Source organism: Acipenser ruthenus, chromosome 4, assembly GCF_902713425.1.
Source record: "Acipenser ruthenus chromosome 4, fAciRut3.2 maternal haplotype, whole genome shotgun sequence".
NCBI classification, from domain to species: domain Eukaryota; kingdom Metazoa; phylum Chordata; class Actinopteri; order Acipenseriformes; family Acipenseridae; genus Acipenser; species Acipenser ruthenus.
Window position 1 is genome coordinate 42,006,448 of NC_081192.1, and position 18,143 is coordinate 42,024,590.

The 18,143-nt window shown below is 36.9% G+C and overlaps 1 protein-coding gene across 1 annotated transcript in view; it reads right to left on the reverse strand.

The window, feature by feature from the left end:
* Positions 1-18,143, reverse strand: part of LOC117399752 (ER membrane protein complex subunit 2) — a 50,784-nt gene that overhangs the window by 9,614 nt on the left and 23,027 nt on the right. The window contains exons 6-10 of the mRNA XM_033999121.2: positions 6,160-6,245; positions 5,966-6,025; positions 2,920-3,001; positions 2,630-2,740; positions 1,781-1,885 (exon numbers count right to left, since the gene is read on the reverse strand). Of these exons, the coding sequence (XP_033855012.1) occupies positions 1,781-1,885; positions 2,630-2,740; positions 2,920-3,001; positions 5,966-6,025; positions 6,160-6,245 (444 nt within the window). The remainder of the gene's footprint in view (positions 1-1,780; positions 1,886-2,629; positions 2,741-2,919; positions 3,002-5,965; positions 6,026-6,159; positions 6,246-18,143) is intronic.

Genomic DNA, 18,143 nt, shown 5'->3' on the forward strand with positions numbered 1-18,143 from the left:
ACACTGACAGCAGTCAGCTGTCAATCAGAAGTTTTTTTGCTAAGCAGTCAGCATCTTCAGGGGATTCTCATGAAGAAGATTGCTCATCTGCATCTCAGCCATCTACTTCTGACTACAAGTATTACAATGACTGAAGCAGTTGCAAGCAGTAGTAATGCACAAAAAACGCAAACGAAAAATAAGTTCTTATAATTTTGAATGGGAGATGAAGTATCCGTGGCTTGTTTATCGAGACGGCAAGATGTACTGTGTCTAAAAGAGCTGCTGGGCAAAATATATTATATATATATATCACACACACACACACACACACACACACACACACACACACAGACAGATGTGCAGTTTTTCAAGAATCTTCGTTTAAGACATGGCGATGCTGATGCTGTTATTGGAATGCAGAAAAATATTACAACACCCGTAGATGAAGGCAACAAACAGTGCTTACAATCCCGTCTCGTCATGCGAACGGTCTACTGTTAGACAGACAGAGATTTTTTAAACTACTACATGCTACAAAACGTTGCTACAAGAGTTTAAATGTTCATAAAAATGTACCAAAATGCACATCCCTGGAGTTTATTAGCCTTGTGTTAAAATGTTTATTTGATGGATGGGATGCAAAATTTTGGGCATGTGCGTTTCAGGAATGCATGAAAAGAAAAGCTAGCGCAATATATATACACACACACAATATATATATATATATACACACACACACACACACACATACATACACACTATATCTATCTATCTATCTATATATATATATACACACACATACACACACACAGACACACACACACCAAAAAGCATGAAACAACTGCAGAATTCAAAACATTTAATTTCGATTAGCAAACATAAAAGCCAATCAAATTTAAAATCTCAAATACATGACCGTATTTTATTGAAAGACTGTATATGATGTGTGGTATGCACTACATCAGTCTTACACCTACAATCATATTCAACTGCAGAAAGAAGGGGAAGAGGGGGCTCAAGATTGTTCCAATTGCAAAAGAAAGACAAACACAGAAATAAGTTTCAAATTACTTAAAATGTAAATTGTCCTACATTTAAATATATATATAATTCCATGTTTTATTTTCAAAATCAATTTCTCAGATTTTTGGGCCATGGTGTACATATTATGGATGAAAAACTACTTTTAAATAGTGCAGAAAGTATAGGAATTAATGAAAAGCAGCCCATGGTTGCAGTCTAAGGGCACATATGGAGTTCCAGAAACAAGTCTGATTATGCCATTAACGCACAACTTCGATATTCACTAGTGGGGAAATCATTCATATTCATTATTCTCACGCATGGGACATGGGACTCTGGTGCTTTGCATGCCCATAATGTAACAACAGAGAACATATAAGAGCATGATAAAAGTCTATCATAATGATTGACATAAGTTTTGCTGAAAGTATCTGTTGCTATGCATGTTTTCCTATCAGCTTGCAGTCAGTTTATTCTTACTGCTGCAATTACATTTCACACAACACTGATGTCAAATTAATGCAAAATTACCCTCTATGCCAGAAGTTTTCTTTTATAGGTTCCATTAGGCAATTTGGTGAATTTACCAAATGTACTGCTATGTGGTGCTCTGTTATATTTGAGCATCTCTTATGTACGCTCTTTAATTCCATGCAGATGACAAATGGCTTGCATATTACAAATACATTTTCTTTTCAACTGTTATCTTGTTAACAATGTTTTTCAAAAAGAAACAAACGTGATACTCCAATGTTAAACATCAGAGGTGACTCACCTGGTAAGCTCTATTGATCTGGCTTGCCGCCCAGGCTGCATACTTCACATTGTCTTTCTTCACTTTAGCACTCACTTTAGGGCTAGCAGCAATATGGCTTGCAGACTAGAAAAAAGTAGGGCGAAAAGTCTTTAAAATGGATATGGAAAAACATGTTCTTGCATCAAGAAAAATGAAGGAAAAAAATGTAAGAAATATTTTTTTTTATATACCCTCATGATACCACACTGGTTAAGTGCTGACAAGCCTGACATTTCACAGAAAATCCACCCTCAGTTCCACTACACTCATAACCACAAACCATATATCAAATCCATATACTATTGCCATCATTTACTGAAACACTAACATCTGAAAGTATAAATGGCAGCACTTTAAATATTCATAAGTTGTATGCTGAAATTTTAAATGCCATCGCAACATTTATCCATGTTTTTAGTTGTAGTAGCAAAACATCAGCACAGTTCTTTAAATCTAGATTGGTTTACATAAATCCATTTGTACATGTTTTTGTATTTTACTGCTGTACAATACAGGCATGAAACTCTTTGAGGCACAGATACTGTTAGGTTCTAATACCATTCACTGTACCCAGAGTGCCATAGTTTAAACATTCTGAGCTGCCTAATGTGCCACTGACATTCAACATGTCTAATTTTCAAAACAGCACCACGTTGTCCCAGTTTGTTACAAAATGGAAAACATTTTTATATTTAAAGTGGTTTCCTACCCGCTTTATTTAGGGAAAAACAAAACAAATCAAAAAATCAGCAAATCATTGTATGGATTCCAAGAAGTAACAAACCATATTGTGTTCTAATCTTTCATAAACCAATATTTATCGCTCACCAGGTAGAGGCCAAACAAAGCTCTCATATTTCTGTTGTTTAGCTTGAGTGCTTGAGCAAAGTATTTTCTTGACAGTTCCAGGTTCTCGATTCCACCTTGGGTGTACTTAACCTGCAAAACAACAGTACAGGCTGTAGGAAGGTTCCAGTTCATGTATCAGAATATGCTTTACTTTTCACAAATTGATCATTTATTACATTAAGTTTGCTGGGCTAACATTCTGTAGTAAATAATAAGAGCATGCTATACTTTGTGCATAAAGAGGTATTATTGTATTTTGAAATGAATACCTCTGCGTACTGCTCACAGTACAAGTGATTGTGTGGATTGGTCATCATAAGCTCCTCTAGGGAAAATGCTGCTTTTGCATAACTGAAGGACAGAAAAAAAAAAAAATCTAGGTTATACAATGTCTTACAAAGAAAACAAAACAATACTGCAATCTCTCGTGTTGTTTTTATTAAAACATCACGTTCATTATTAACATCTTGTTCATAGTAATTGTGTAATTATTCATACAGCATTACTTAAAAGTAATGTTGGTAACATGTACATCATGTTCAATGGGTGCACTATAAATGTGACAGCACAGTATATACAGAGTGCACCTCTTGGCTATTAGACTCACTATAATGAATGTGCACACCTTCAGTTACTTCCATTAAATAAGCCTCAAATGGAGCACTCCATTTTCCTGATGTGGAGTCTGGAGAGAACCCTGAAAGTCTAATAAGATTAAGTTGAGTGCTAAAATTTTTAAGCCATTATGTATTTGAGATAGCAGCATATTAGACAAAGCATATTGTCTGCTGTTTATTTTCAATAGTGTGGTTCTAAAGAATATTATGTATTTTTTTAAAAACACGGGTCAATATAGAACCCAATAGGCAAGAGAAAGCCACTGTTATGTTTTTGCTGAATAAAACTATAACCATTTAATTGTATGAATATCTATACCCCAAACACAATCAAAAACATTAAGTTATTTTACATGCAAAATCTTGACAAATTGTTCAACTAATGTCACTTCCGAAGGTCTATGTATTACAGTTCCCAAAGGAGTTCAAATCCTCCAGAATACTGACCTTTTATTCCCCATGAACGCCATGCTTTTGAGACCAGACTAAGGTCATTACCATAATGCTAGGCATACAGTACTAGAAACCAACAGTCATGCCACAATTGGGTTCAACATATGACAGTACCTCTCATAGAAACCATTTTCTAACACAACCATTTTACAATAAAGACAGAGTTAAACAGGATATTTGTGCTATCTAGAAAGAAGTGCAAAATCTTAAATTGAGTTTGTTTAGTTGTAAAATGTAATTGCACAAAATAAGCTAATTTGAATGTACTTGTTTGAGTTTTGTTTCGTAGGGGTTTTATTAGGTCGCTGTCTGTTCTTAATCTGCTCTACTTTATTGCTACTGTGTGGAATATAAATACAGTTAACCTTCATAAAGACACATTCCTTGCATATTGTAGGATTGTGTGTGTGACCTCACACAGTTCTGCATTACTAAAAAATCGAATTTACAATTTGTGATACTTGTGTAATCTTATCAGTGTGCAACTAAAATTTCAAACAAATGTAAGCACTTCACCAGGACATGAACAAACACCTTATTAAAGTGCATGCAATGAAGTTGCCATTAGTCCACTTAATGTCTATTTAAACAGACTTCAAAGTAAAGAAAGGTTCAAGAGACCAGATCTGCTCTGGGTTTTTCTGAAGACTGAAGGCTGCTTACAATTACTGCTTCCTTTTTCATAAATACTTTCAGATGTTCTTGTACAACAGTTTTAGCTGCTCAATGTTATTTATCTGTACAGCAGCACTTCAAATACTCTGCAGATTCTGTCAGCACACCGAACAAATAAAACTTGATATACTAACATCTTAATAAACCTCAAATTGTAACTACTTAACCCCTTCTCCTTGAGAAAGACTTAAACAAAAACAGCAATTTATGGTACAGAATAGTAGCTTAAGGAGGCTTCTAAATGATCAGCTTTATAGGATATCTACTGTAGCTGAACTTGCACTTTACTACAAAAGCCATATTTAATGCTAGATCTCACGGTATTTATCCTCTTGCACTGAAACTATTACATCTAAATCATGGCAAGCTAAAAATTGAATCTGCATCTTTTATTTAGATCAGCTTGTTTTTGTGAGTGTGGTGTTTGTTCCCTTTTAGCCAGACAATATTTTTTTTCTGGCTTGGAAAGAGCCACCACCTTCTCTTGGGAATAGTGTCTGTACTGCTCTCTCTATGGAAAAGGGACGAGATAATGCGATACAATCTGGCCAGGAAAGTAAAGTTTGTGACAAAAAAAATGGCACGCCTTTAGATAGCGAGTGGAATTAACGCTGCAATATTAGAAAACATTCACTAAGCTGTGAGCTAATCCGCTCACACTGGGATTTCCTCCTGCCACTACAGCAATAAAAACTACTAACAAAAACATGAAATATCCAATAATCAGGTTCTTACTATGGTCAACATTCTTGAGGCTACTGCTTTTTTACCAGGGTGATGGACTGTGCACTGCTTAGGGCCTTTACTCCTAATTCTTAGCCCTAAACAATAACAAGGGATAAAAAGTGACACAAACGAAATGATTTTCCTAGCACACTTGTCTCCGAGACAATTCCCCTAGCAACTGAGTTATCAGCAGGAATATGGGAAGTTTTTTTTCATCCTACAAGTGTGAGAGTCTTATATTCAAATCCTATTAAGCACTGATTCCTTGAAACAAACAGGGACAATGCCCACTATGGCTCCAGCAGAGCTTGGCATTTCATGCCCTATTGTATTTTTCTAACAACCTGCTTGGATCAAGCTGTTCAGCATTGTTGTGGGGCTGCAAAAACAACCTGTAGAAGAAACTTAAAAGTGATTTATAAAGAGGACTTTCACAAACGTTGTATGTCTTTTAAAGGTTTATCATTTTCATTGGAACGTCCAAACCAATTAAACCAACATGGGTAAGCTACAATGGTAAAGTTGCTCTAGCTAATTTTCAGTATTAAAAACTTTAATACCCATAAACAATTACAACAATCTGTATAGAATATAACTGAATGGCAAAAATGCAAATCACATGAAAAGACTAGACTATATGTTTTTTTTTTTTTTTTTATGTCCGTTTAAGCACAGTTGTTGCATAATCAGACAACATGCAAGTTTTTCATGTGTCTTTGGTTCAGTCCATCACACTATGAACTGACCTACTCAAATTTCTCTCTGAAATCCAACTCCCAAATGTCTCATGATGTGTGTTGAAAGATACGCTTCCAATTAAAAAAAAAATATGAAGTGTAAGTACTCATGCTCGTTGATGTAAAGCTCTGCTAGTTCATGCCAAGCTTCCTGGTCCCCAACAAATCTGTAAAACAGAAAGGGACAAGTCTTAGAAATGACCGGCATGGGAGAAAGGGGGTGTAAATAAAATGCAAATTCCATTTTAATTAAAATGGGTTTATCAGAAGGCGTAGTTCAATCCTCTTGTAAAACACTCACTGCTCCAGATACTCATTCAGCTCCCGGATGGCCTCTGTGCTTTTCCCTTGGGCTTTGAGAATGGCAATCTTACGCTTCCTTGCAGCCTGTGGATTGACATTAATAGAGGATTAAAGTCTCAATTCCTCAAGTGTTTGTTAAAAAAGGGTAATTTGACTGTGCAAATTATTATCTCAATGCCATTGGAATTCCACTAGTGGCTGGGGGTTTACAAACATTCCCCCAGACATCCCACAGGGAGTTGTAAAAACTCCCTTCAAAATCATGTTACGTTTGCTGTGCTTTCATTGCAAAGAGTGCACGCATCATTTCATCCTGATAAACGACTGTCCAGATTCTAATAATTAAAAAACAGCAGGGGAGCCTAATCTTTATCCATCCCTAATGTTTTTCTGTCATTCATAAGATTTACATCTCAAGGACAGAGTGTCAAGTAGGATTAGAGAGGCTCTCACTGGCACCTTCCTTTTTAATGTGTTTTTACATCCTGTTGCTCATGATGCCAAGGGTAGACTGAAAAGTAGGTTTGTATTTATTATTATTATTTATTTATTAGCACAGTCAGTAGGGCGTATACTAGAGAAATGTATTATAGGCAAACCTTTTAAGTGCATTTCTCTATACATGTCAAAGAAAGTGTATTATAAATCATCATCATCAGCAGCAGCAGCAGCAGTTTTTCGTCATGTGCAGTCACATAAGATAACAAAGTGTGTATTTTAACTTTCTGTCCACCAGAGGAGGGCGGTTTGCCCTAATGTGTAGTATCCCATCATTGTAATGTTCAGAAGCTCCTATTTGTTCTCCAATATACTGTAAATACAATATATTCCTTATGATGCTATGAATCAAATGATCAATATTACATTAGTGGAAATAAATCAATTCTTCCACCTGTGTAAACATCATCACCCCAGCTAACACAACTGGAAGTTTCCGCTTTAAAATGCACAGAAATAAAAAAGGCAGGGGGTGTCTTTCAAATATTTTATTTTGTGTTGGGGCTTTTATTTTGTACATCTGGTGTTTTTGCTTTCCCTCCACACACCATGTGTAATACTTACCATCAACAAGTTGGAAACAAAATGTACTTTGTTCAGATATATCACATTTCAATTTCATTTTTTATTTAAAAATTAAAAAAAAAAAAAAAAAATTAAAGTTCTTCGGTCTTAATGTGGTTTTAAAAATTACAGATCTTAAAAGCTATGAAAGGGAAAAAAGGCGGGAAATTCAAGTTTGTGCTCTGAAAAAACCACTATGTTGTAAAGACATAGTTCTTAAGAGGTTAACCACAGATGCTTTCCCCAATCATTTAATCCTACTGCATATTTTATAAATATTAATTCTTTTACCCCTAGGTTTTTCAGCTTTTACCTAATTCCACAAATCACTTCTACCAAAAACAAGGAATTTAATATATATATATATTTTTGTAAATCTTCATTGAAAATGTGGTCATAATAACCGTGCAACCAGCGCATTGAAATTCAGTTACAGTGGTTTGCAGAAGTATTCACCCCCTACCAATAATGTCACATTTTGTTGAATTACAAATCATGTATGCACAGTTTTTCAAACAAACTTTTTTTTTTTTCAAAGCTGTAGTGCTTAAACTGAACACTTTTATGAGGGGGAGGATAAATAAGAACATAAGAAAGTTTACAAACGAGAGGAGGCCATTCAGCCCATCTTGCTCGTTTGGTTGTTAGTAGCTTATTGATCCCAGAATCTCATCAAGCAGCTTCTTGAAGGATCCCAGGGTGTCAGCTTCAACAACATTACTGGGGAGTTGGTTCCCCAAATGTCAGCAAAATTTGCAAAGAAAATGTACAAAATGAAATTTACTGGTTGCATAAGTATTCAGCCCCTTAAGTCAGTACTTGGTAGAAGCACCTTTTTCACCAATTACTGCTATGAGTCTTTTTGGATAGGTCCCTACTAGCTTTGCACAGTAGGATGGTGACATTTTTGCCCATTCTTCATGGGAAAATTGCTCCAGTACTGATAAGTTTGTTGGGGATCGTCGATAGACTGCAATCTTCAAGTCTTGCCATAATTTTTCGATTGAATTCAAGTCAGGACTTTGACTGGGCCACTCAAGAACATTAATTCTCTTCTTGGTCAACCACTCTAGTGTGGCTTTGGCTTTGTGCTTCCAGTCATTGTCCTGCTGAAATGTGAATTTCCTCCCCAGTTTCAGAGTCATGACTGACTCAAAACAGGTATTCCTCAAAGGATTCGCCTGTACTTTGCACCATCCATTCTCCCCTCTATCCTGACAAGCTTCCCAGTCCCTGCTGAAGAGAAGCATCCCCATAAAATGATGCTGCCACCACCATGCTTGACAGTTGGGATGGTGTTGACTGGTTGATGTGCAGTGTTGGGCTTGTGCCAGACTTAACACTTGGAATTTAGTCCGAAAAGTTCAATTTTTGTCTCGTCTGACCACAAAGCCTTTTTCCACATGTCTGCAGTATCATCTACATGCTTTTTCGCAAACTCCATATGTGCTTTAAGATGAGGCTTTTTGAGTACTGGCTTCTTTCTTGCCACCCGTCCATACAGGCCAGCTTTGTGTAGGGACCAGCTTATTGTTGATGTGTGAACAGTGACTCCCATCTCAGACACAGAACTTTGCAGATCTCTCAAGGTCATTGTTGGCTTCAGAGTGACATCCCAAACCAGTTTCCTACTTGCCCGGCTGCTCAGTTTGGGAGGGCGACCTGATCTGGGTAGTGTCTGGGTGGTATGATGCATCTTCCACTTCTTAATGATGGACTTCACTGTGCTGAGAGGGTTAATCAGTGCCTTTGAAATTTTCTTGTACCCTTCTCCTGCTCTGTGCCTCTCTACCACTTTATTCCTGACTTGTTTCGAAAGCTCCTTTGTCTTCATGGTTGCTTTGTTGGATCATTATGTGAGTTGCAGCTTGAAAGTCTTTATATACCTGAGGGAAATTATCTACAAGTTAAACCACTTTGAGTACACACAGGCTGAAACCATTTCACTAATTTTGTGACCTTTCAAACAAATAATTTGCACCTGAGCTGATTTAGGGCTGCAGTAGCAAAAGGGTTGAATACTTATGCAACTAAGATTAATCTGTTTTTCTTTGTAAATCTTACTTATTTATATTCTATATGCATTTTTTAACTTTATCAGTGTGGAGTAGTTTGTGTAGATTCTACATGTAAAGTCTAATTTGAAAGTGTTGTGGAGTACGCTCAGGTGCCAACAAAATTTGAAAACTTTGCAGGGGGGTGAATACTTCTGCAAACCACTGTATGTAAGTGTCTGAACAGTAACATATACAAATGTATCTGTCATGACAAATTAACAACATGGAATTTATAATACATTATAAATTAACTTGAGTTCCAATTTACTATGATTATTACTTTGTAAATCTTGTCTGTCGTGCCAGACACTATAAAATCGCTCCTATTTCCTTGGTTAAAATATGACACAAACAGGTCAACTGTACTGGACCAACCAAATTAAGGGGTTTATTTAATCAACTTATACCCCGCTGGAATAAGCAATACAGAAGCTTTTTTTTTTTTTTAAATCACATTTTTACAGCACTTTGGAATCTCTCTGGGTTGCCAAAACACCTATTTGTGGTTATCCCAGAATTACCCCTAAAATAAGTGGCTGCCGTAATCCAGGTGGTTTCCCTGGTACTGTAAAATGCTGAAGCTGAATTGATTTATATCCAGCTGGGTACAGGTTGCTCAAATCATCAAGCCCAAGAAACTTCACATCTATCAGGACATCTTAGAAGTCTTTGATAACTGCAAAAGTGTCCATCATTCTAAACTTTTATATTAATAAAAAAACTAGACGCACCACAACTTACCACAAATCTGTTTTATCTATGCCACAACTACTGCTGATGAATATTTATAATGGAGATATAAATTAACCTCATGTGTGCATGACATGTACTGAAGCCAAATCATGCAATAATATTATTATGCATATTCTGCAAACTCTGGACAACCTGTTACTGAAACCCCTCATGATTTAACACCTGATGACAGGACTGCTAAACTTTTTATACAAAGCACAGACAAGGATAAAAGGTTGTGAGAAGTGTTGAATTTAAATCATGGGTAGTAATGTTAAAATTTTACAATGCATTAGTAAGACCTCACCTAGAATACTGTGTTCAGTTCTGGTCACCTCGTTACAAAAAGGATATTGCTGCTCTAGAAAGAGTGCAAAGAAGAGCAACCAGAATTATCCCGGGTTTAAAAGGCATGTCGTATGCAGACAGGCTAAAAGAATTGAATCTATTCAGTCTTGAACAAAGAAGACTTAGCGGCGATCTGATTCAGACATTCAAAATCCTAAAAAGGTATAGACAATGTCGACCCAGGGGACTTTTTTGACCTGAAAAAAGAAACAAGGACCAGGGGTCACAAATGGAGATTAGATAAAGGGGCATTCAAAACAGAAAATAGGAGGCACTTTTTTACACAGAGAATTGTGAGGGTCTGGAACCAACTCCCCAGTAATGTTGTTGAAGCTGACACCCTGGGATCCTTCAAGAAGCTGCTTGATGAGATTCTGGGATCAATAAGCTACTAACAACCAAACGAGCAAGATGGGCTGAATGGCCTCCTCTCGTTTGTAAACTTTCTTATGTTTTTATGTTCAAAATGACCAGCTGTGAAGATTCAGTTTTACATTTAACTAAAATTCAGGTGTACAAACTAAGCTACTAACAAACATGTCATATTTCTGGTCATAGATTTAATACTTACTTTTTTATTTCTTTTTTTTACGCAGTGTTATGTAGCAAGATGCTTCCTTTCAGCTGGAGATGATCCTATTAGTGTTTAGGACATCTACAGTTAAAACAAGGCTTTACATTTGCTATAATCATATACTAAATTTAATGTACTGTATTTACTCAAATTTAAAGTTCAAATTTGGTGGGAGCAACTTGGATTTGAGGGCGACGTGGATTCGGGGTGAGCTGTGTGTCATTAGATGGAGATTCAATCGAAAGACTATTTTTGCTTGTGAACGTGATAAAGTCACGTTGGCCAATTTAAAAACAAAGGAGGACAATAACATACAGTTCAAGGTAATTTACCCTTTCTTAGCTACCATAAACTGCAAGAACCGCCGTTCAATACTGTAAGTACTGTATTGTACATATTTTCTTTTCCAAATTGTAATATTTGGTGACTTTGATGCTTTAATGTACGGTAATAGTGTTCACTGCTGGCAGCTAGAAATTAAAAGGTAATTTAACCGTTAATTATTGTGTTTTTTTTTATTAAGAGTTACAGTGCCTATAGAAAGTCTACACCCCCTTTCAAAATTTTCACCTTTTGTTGCCTTATAGCCTGGAATTAAAATGCATTAAAATAGTTTTTTTTTATTTTTTCATTTATCTACACATCCTACCCCAGTGGCCTCCACCTGTGTTAAACTGTAGTGATTCACATGATTTCAGGATAAATTCAGCAGTTCCTGTAGGTTCCCTCTGCTGGGTAGTGCATTTCAAAGCAAAGACTCAACCATGAGCACTAAGGCGCTTTCAAAAGAACTCCAGGACAAAGTTGTTGAAAGGCACAGATCGGGATGGGTATAAAAAATATCAAAAGCCTTGAATATCCCTTGGAGCACGGTCAAGACGATTATTAAGAAGTCGAAGGTGTATGGCACCACCAAGACCCTGCCTAGATCAGGCCGTCCATCCAAACTGGATGACCTAGCAAGAAGGAGACTGATCAGAGAGGCTACCAAGAGGCCAATGGCAACTTTGCAAGAGCTATAGACTTTTATGGCCAAGACTGATCAAAGTGTGCATGTGACAACAATATTCCAAGCACTCCACAAATCTTGCCTGTATGGTAGGGTAGCAAGAAGGAAGCCATTACTCAAGAAAGCCCACCTTGAATTCCATTTGAAATATGCAAAAAAAAAAAAAACACTCAGATGATTCTGTAGCTATGTGGCCTGACGAAACTAAAATGGAACTTTTTGGCCTAAATGCAAAGCGTTATGTTTGGCGCAAACCCAACACAGCGCATCAACCAAAGAACACCATCCCTACTGGAAAGCATGGTGGTGGCAGCATCATGTTATGGGGATCATAGGCGCCGACTACAGGGGGGCTCGGGGTCCCCAGCCCCTGCCGGATTTTAAAAAGGGGGCTCAGCCCCCCCTGGGATTTTGAGAGGATGTTGATGAAGTTGTTGAATGTGGGACATTAGGACCACACGGAATGCAGGTTGTAGCTCACTTTTTGCAATCACTAATTAAGAAGCTATAAAAATGGAAACGCTAGCCCGTTCATCCGAACAGCTGGGGAACATAGCAATGGTTTGTATTAATGAGTGTTCAGAAGTTTACAAAAACAGCAATACACGTACATGTATTGGACTTTAAAGGTTTATTTAAAAGTGAGTATTTTTCTGATAGCCCCTATAAACGTCACTCTGCAAAGTATATCTGACAGCGCTACTGAAGCGTTATTTACAAGTATAATAAATATAAAACGGAGTCAAACAAGTGAAGCACTGCTGTTTTATTTGTATGCACAGTCACTGCTTTCACATTTTTTTAAAAACGTTAAAAAAAGGAAAAACTATAAACTAAATTCAGTACTGAAAACAAGTTTCAATACTATTCTCAAAATAGCAGGCTGTATTCCAGAGTGCTGTTGGTCCTAGTTTTGCGCTTACATTTGTGTGGATATTTCCCCCAAAACAACCACCAAGATTGACAGTTTATGACTTTTGAAATTAAATCAGCGATAATACAGAATCACGTCTTTCTGAACAGGTTCTGTACAAGTTTAAATTCCAAATGAAGGTAACTCGGGTCCCACCTGTAATTTGTAACTTGCATTTCTTCTCAATAAATTAATTTAATATTTTAACTGTCTTATCTCTTCATATAACGTAAAACGTTTTTAGTGAATTAAAAAAATAAATAAATAAAAGTTCAAAATTGAAGATTATATAACATGCCTAGTCAATGATCTGCATACAGCTCCCAAAAATTAGGCACAAAACCCTGGACCAGGCACATGCAGATAAGAACTTGAACTTGAAGCATATGTGGAAGCGACTAAGTGTAAACCACCACAGCACATACTAGCATAGAAACAAAAATCATATCCCTCTTCCCACAGTATATAATGAGTAAAAGTTAAATACATTAATATTTTCTTATGTTTTTTTCTTTTTACATTTGCTTTTGTAAAATATTGTGTATATAAAACCAGTGGTCTGATCAGTTACTTTTCTTAACTTTAATATATGGTAAGACTAGTGTTTCAAACATATGTTAACTAAAAATAAAAAGTCTTCATGAATTTATATAACAAACATGCACATACTGTACAATCCGCACAGTTACTGTCTTTTCCAATGAGCACGCACAGAGGTTGACTGAGTCTAACCGCACTCCGCGTGTGTTTGCTGTCTCAACATCCAGAGGCAACGGCGATATTCTTTGATACATTTTCACATGTGTGTGGTCAAATTCAAACAGTTTGCTGGAAAATATTTCTATTTATTTTTTAAAAGGTTTCAAAAAGTGTGGGAACTCCGTTCCATCTACCAATAAAAGTGCAGGAACTCTGTTCCGTTGCGTTGCGCCAGGTCTCCAGCACTGCTGTTTGCAGACATTCATGTTCGGTAAATTGTTGGCTGAGCTGTGCGAGACTTCTCCAACTTGTGTGCATATTAACAGCTTACCAGTATGTTTTTGTTTTCATTTTAAAGACTTGTTCATATTGTTTTCTACTTGTTTAAATAATTATTGTTTATAGGTATTGTGGCAAGCTGTGGGGAACTATGGTTTATGAACACGCCAGTCTGGCCGAGGACGTGAGCGCTGATTACTGTTACCTATTGCTGTTGTTTACTCTAAGTTTTATTGGAGGGAAACTGAGCTGCAAAAAAAAAAAAAAAGTCTTAATAGTTGGGAAAAAAAAACCTATCTGCCATATTGGTGCTTTAAGTGTTTACTTCAACTGACATCAATCGCTACTCTTCTAAAAAGAAACTACCAGTGCCCAGTATTTTTGCTGTCTGTACTGAAGAAGTTTCAGTGTGTTCATAGCTATTTATATTTATTATCAACGTAGAGTTCAAGATGTAAATCCACTGCATTAGACGTCTGTCTGATTTATTTTTATTTTTTAGTAGATAAATCAACTGCAGAACTCTGCGCCTGTGATAGGGATGTTTCTCATTGGCAGGGGCTGGGGCACTTGTCAGCATAGAAGGGAAAATGAATGGAGCAAAGTACAAAGAAGTCCTTGAGGAAAACCTGCTGCCCTCTGCAAGAAAGCTGAAACTGGGACGGAAGTTCACCTTTCAGCATGACAACGACCCAAAGCACACAGCCAAAGCTACACTAGAGTGTCTAAGGAACAAAAAGGTAAATGTCCTTGAGTGGCCCAGTCAGAGCCCCTACCTAAATCCAAATCAAATTTGTGGCATGACTTGAAGATTGCTGTCCATCAACGCTCCCCAAGGAACTTGACAGAGCTTGAACAGTTTTGTAAAGAAGAATGGTCAGATATTGCCAAATCTAGGTGTGCAAAGTTGATAGAGACCTATCCCAACAGACTCACAGCTGTAATTGCTGCCAAAGGTGCTTCCACCAATTAACTCAAGCATGAAACTCTGAGGCACTGACGCATCAAAATGTGAAAAAAGATCAAGGGGGTGTAAACTTTCTATAGGCACTGTATATGACTTTAGGACCTCACTTTTTTTTTTAATAGTAAATATGGCTATTTTACCACTCACCAAAAGTAACTTCTTTTTTTTTAAATGTCAGTGCATTTATAAACCAGCAATTGTTTCATATATTTTCTGCCGATTTGTATGAACATAAATAATGCTTATTAATCCAAACGTGTTCCTGCGGCCGGGCCACCAGGAGATGATTCACCTCCCCTCACGCAAACAGGCGTATCAAACAGAAGAGCATCATTGGTTGAGTGATACCAAATCTGCAGCAAAAATGAACAGACAGATCCCGTCATTCAAGCATTTCTGGGTGGGAGCAGAGAACGACCAATACAGGATGAGAACTGAATGTCAATAAAAATAAATACACAAATAACCAAAACTAATGTAAATAATTGTGTTTTGGGGTAAAGTTAGCTACATTTTAACATTCGGGATGGCAGTAGGAGATTTACACAAATAAGTATTTTAACAGTAGCAGCCATCTCTAATCGTTAACTAAATGCAATACTAAATTAAAGTGCATGCGTACATACTGTACATGTATTTCTTATAGGTTTATATTTCATCTGTGCCAACAAGTAAGCTTGGATATTTTATATTCCAAAGCAAGTAGTCATGACTAAAATACATTCAATGGCAAAGCTGAATTGTATATTCAGTCATCAACAAAAATGGCACAAAAACAGTTGACAATAAATGAATTCCTTCCTACATGTACTCTTAAAAATGACAGCGAGAGTGACGCAGAATTAGCAGGTGAGACTAGTAGTAGGGGTAAGGGAGTTAAAAGAAGAAAAGAAAGTTTGAATATAAAAGGCAGAGAGGAAAAGAGATTCAGCTTCATTCGTAGAAGAATGCCCAACAGTCATGAAAGCAGGTCATTTATTCAGTGGTAGCTTTTGTTTTATTGCATCTACAGTGTTCGCGCTTGGCCGCGCCATTGCCTCCCTGAAATAAAAAATGTCCAGCTGAATTTCTCTTAATGCGCCCGTATGTCCCCCTTCCCAGATGAGACGCAATACCAATACGCAGTAAATTAATGCATTTTGTATTAACATGACATGTCTGACGACATGCTAATCTTTTTTACTTGTTGTTTACACTCGCGTTTTCATAATTAAACTCCCGTGCCATTATTCTCCAGTCCAGTAGAATGCGCTCACACCCTCCCTGGTTACAGTCAGTTTCACAGTAAAGCCTGGACGACAACATCAGGCTTGTTAACAACGTGGCCCGGTGCAAATATAACCATGTATCCCTGTTACACCCGACCATTACTTCTGGAAGAATAAGTAATCAGCTTTGGCAGTAACTGTTGAAATGTAGGCTATTATATTTGTGCTTAAAAATACTGTGAAATTCATCCGCTGTTAACTTATCTATTTGCAAGTGAACAGGAGAAATTTGAACTTGTGCGTACTGCAATACAGTTTATAGACGAAGTGCAGTAGATTTGTGGAACAAAAACCGCATCGATTGAAAAAAAAAAAAGAAAAGTAGACTACGGTAACGTTATAAAATATGTGAAATGTGTCTTTTCTATGACAAAATGCTAAAATAATTCAGTATGTGTTAAGCACCAACTGTCTCTTGGCCATTTCGCCAGTAGGCCTATAACGGCATGATTATATATATATATATATATATATATATATATATATATATATATATATATATATATATATATACAGTGCCTTGCAAAAGTATTCAGACCCCTGACCAATTCTCTTATATTACTGAATTACAAATGGTACATTGAAATTTCGTTCTGTTTGATATTTTATTTTAAAACACTGAAACTCGAAATCAATTATTATAAGTAGGGGTCTACTTAAATCGCGGTAAATTTACGTATTTTTCACGGGTATGTTGCGGAATAAAATTAGGATTTCGCGGACATGTTTAAATATCAAATAAACCTAAGTAGACAGTATTTCAGAACACTGTAAATCCTAAAAATAGTGGTACTTGCTTCCTTACTAAAACAGAGTGCTGGCATTTGTTAAAGGCAAGTATGCAGCATCCCCTTGCAGTTGACTTGCCCATACATTGAGACTGCACGTCTGCATCCACTGAATTAGTTGGAAGTTAAGGCAAAGCTTTGCTATGTTATACAGATGTGGAAATCGATTAGAAACAGCCCAAAAACTCGGTTACACAAGGGTATCTGGCATACTTTAATGAAGTCAATGTATGCAGCACGTTCGCTGTTATGTTATTTATCCCATCCAATAATATATTTTATTAGTACAGAGTCAAAACAAAGAAGACGTGGCTATTCGGGTCTAAAATTCCAACTGTAAGCAGCAGGTTGAAGCGAGGTGGCTGTGCTGGATCGTTTTAGTACTGATTTAACTTGCAGACAGGAATACTTTTTGTCTGGGCTGACTTTCCAGTTTGGTTTCTGAAAGCTGTTTATTTTACGTTCTGTTCAACAACCTCTGTAGTAGCCTTATGTTTAATGTGTGATTCTGAAGCTAAATAGCGATCGATCGTATTTTCTCCAAATATACATTAAGATATGGAAAACAATTACCTCAGTCTGCATGTAGTTTATTTGGGAAATATCTTGAAACGATCATCAGCCGAAATATAGTTTGCTTTCTTTGTCGTCCATTTCTACTATTTTACCTCCAATGCTGAAAACTAGATTTTAGCAACCTAAATCAAAACAATGCAGCACCAACTTTGTCCAGCCCCCTCCTGCACAGTACAGGTCACATAAAAGCAGTAAAGACGCACTGATAGGCTAATTAAAACGTTGTCATTTGAATAGTAAACAAGAATGTTAACTGCTTTGGAAAATTTATTTAGTAAATGTTACTTGTGGATATTTTTTGTTTGTTTTTTGCTTAAGTGCAGTGCACACGGGACGGCGAAGGAATAAAAATGGGCTATCTGCAGAAGGAAGATACGTAGTTTGCATCGCTTGCGTTGTACAGTAGTTCATTTAAACAAGTTTTTTTTTTTTTCCCTCTCCGTACTTGTTTGAATGCATTGGCCACTAAGAAGTGAATTTCGCGGTGACCCCTCAATTTCACGATTTCCGCCACAACTCCAGTCACGGTCAACTACCACACGGTACAGCCTTCATCAATGGGCACTATCATTCAAGTAAGCTTGAGCACCATCTAAGGCCAGGGGTGACCAACCCTGGTCCTGGAGAGCTGCAGGGTCTTCTGGTTTCATTCCACCCAAGTTCTCAGTTGCTTAACCAAACCAAATTATTTTCTTAATTGGTCAACACCA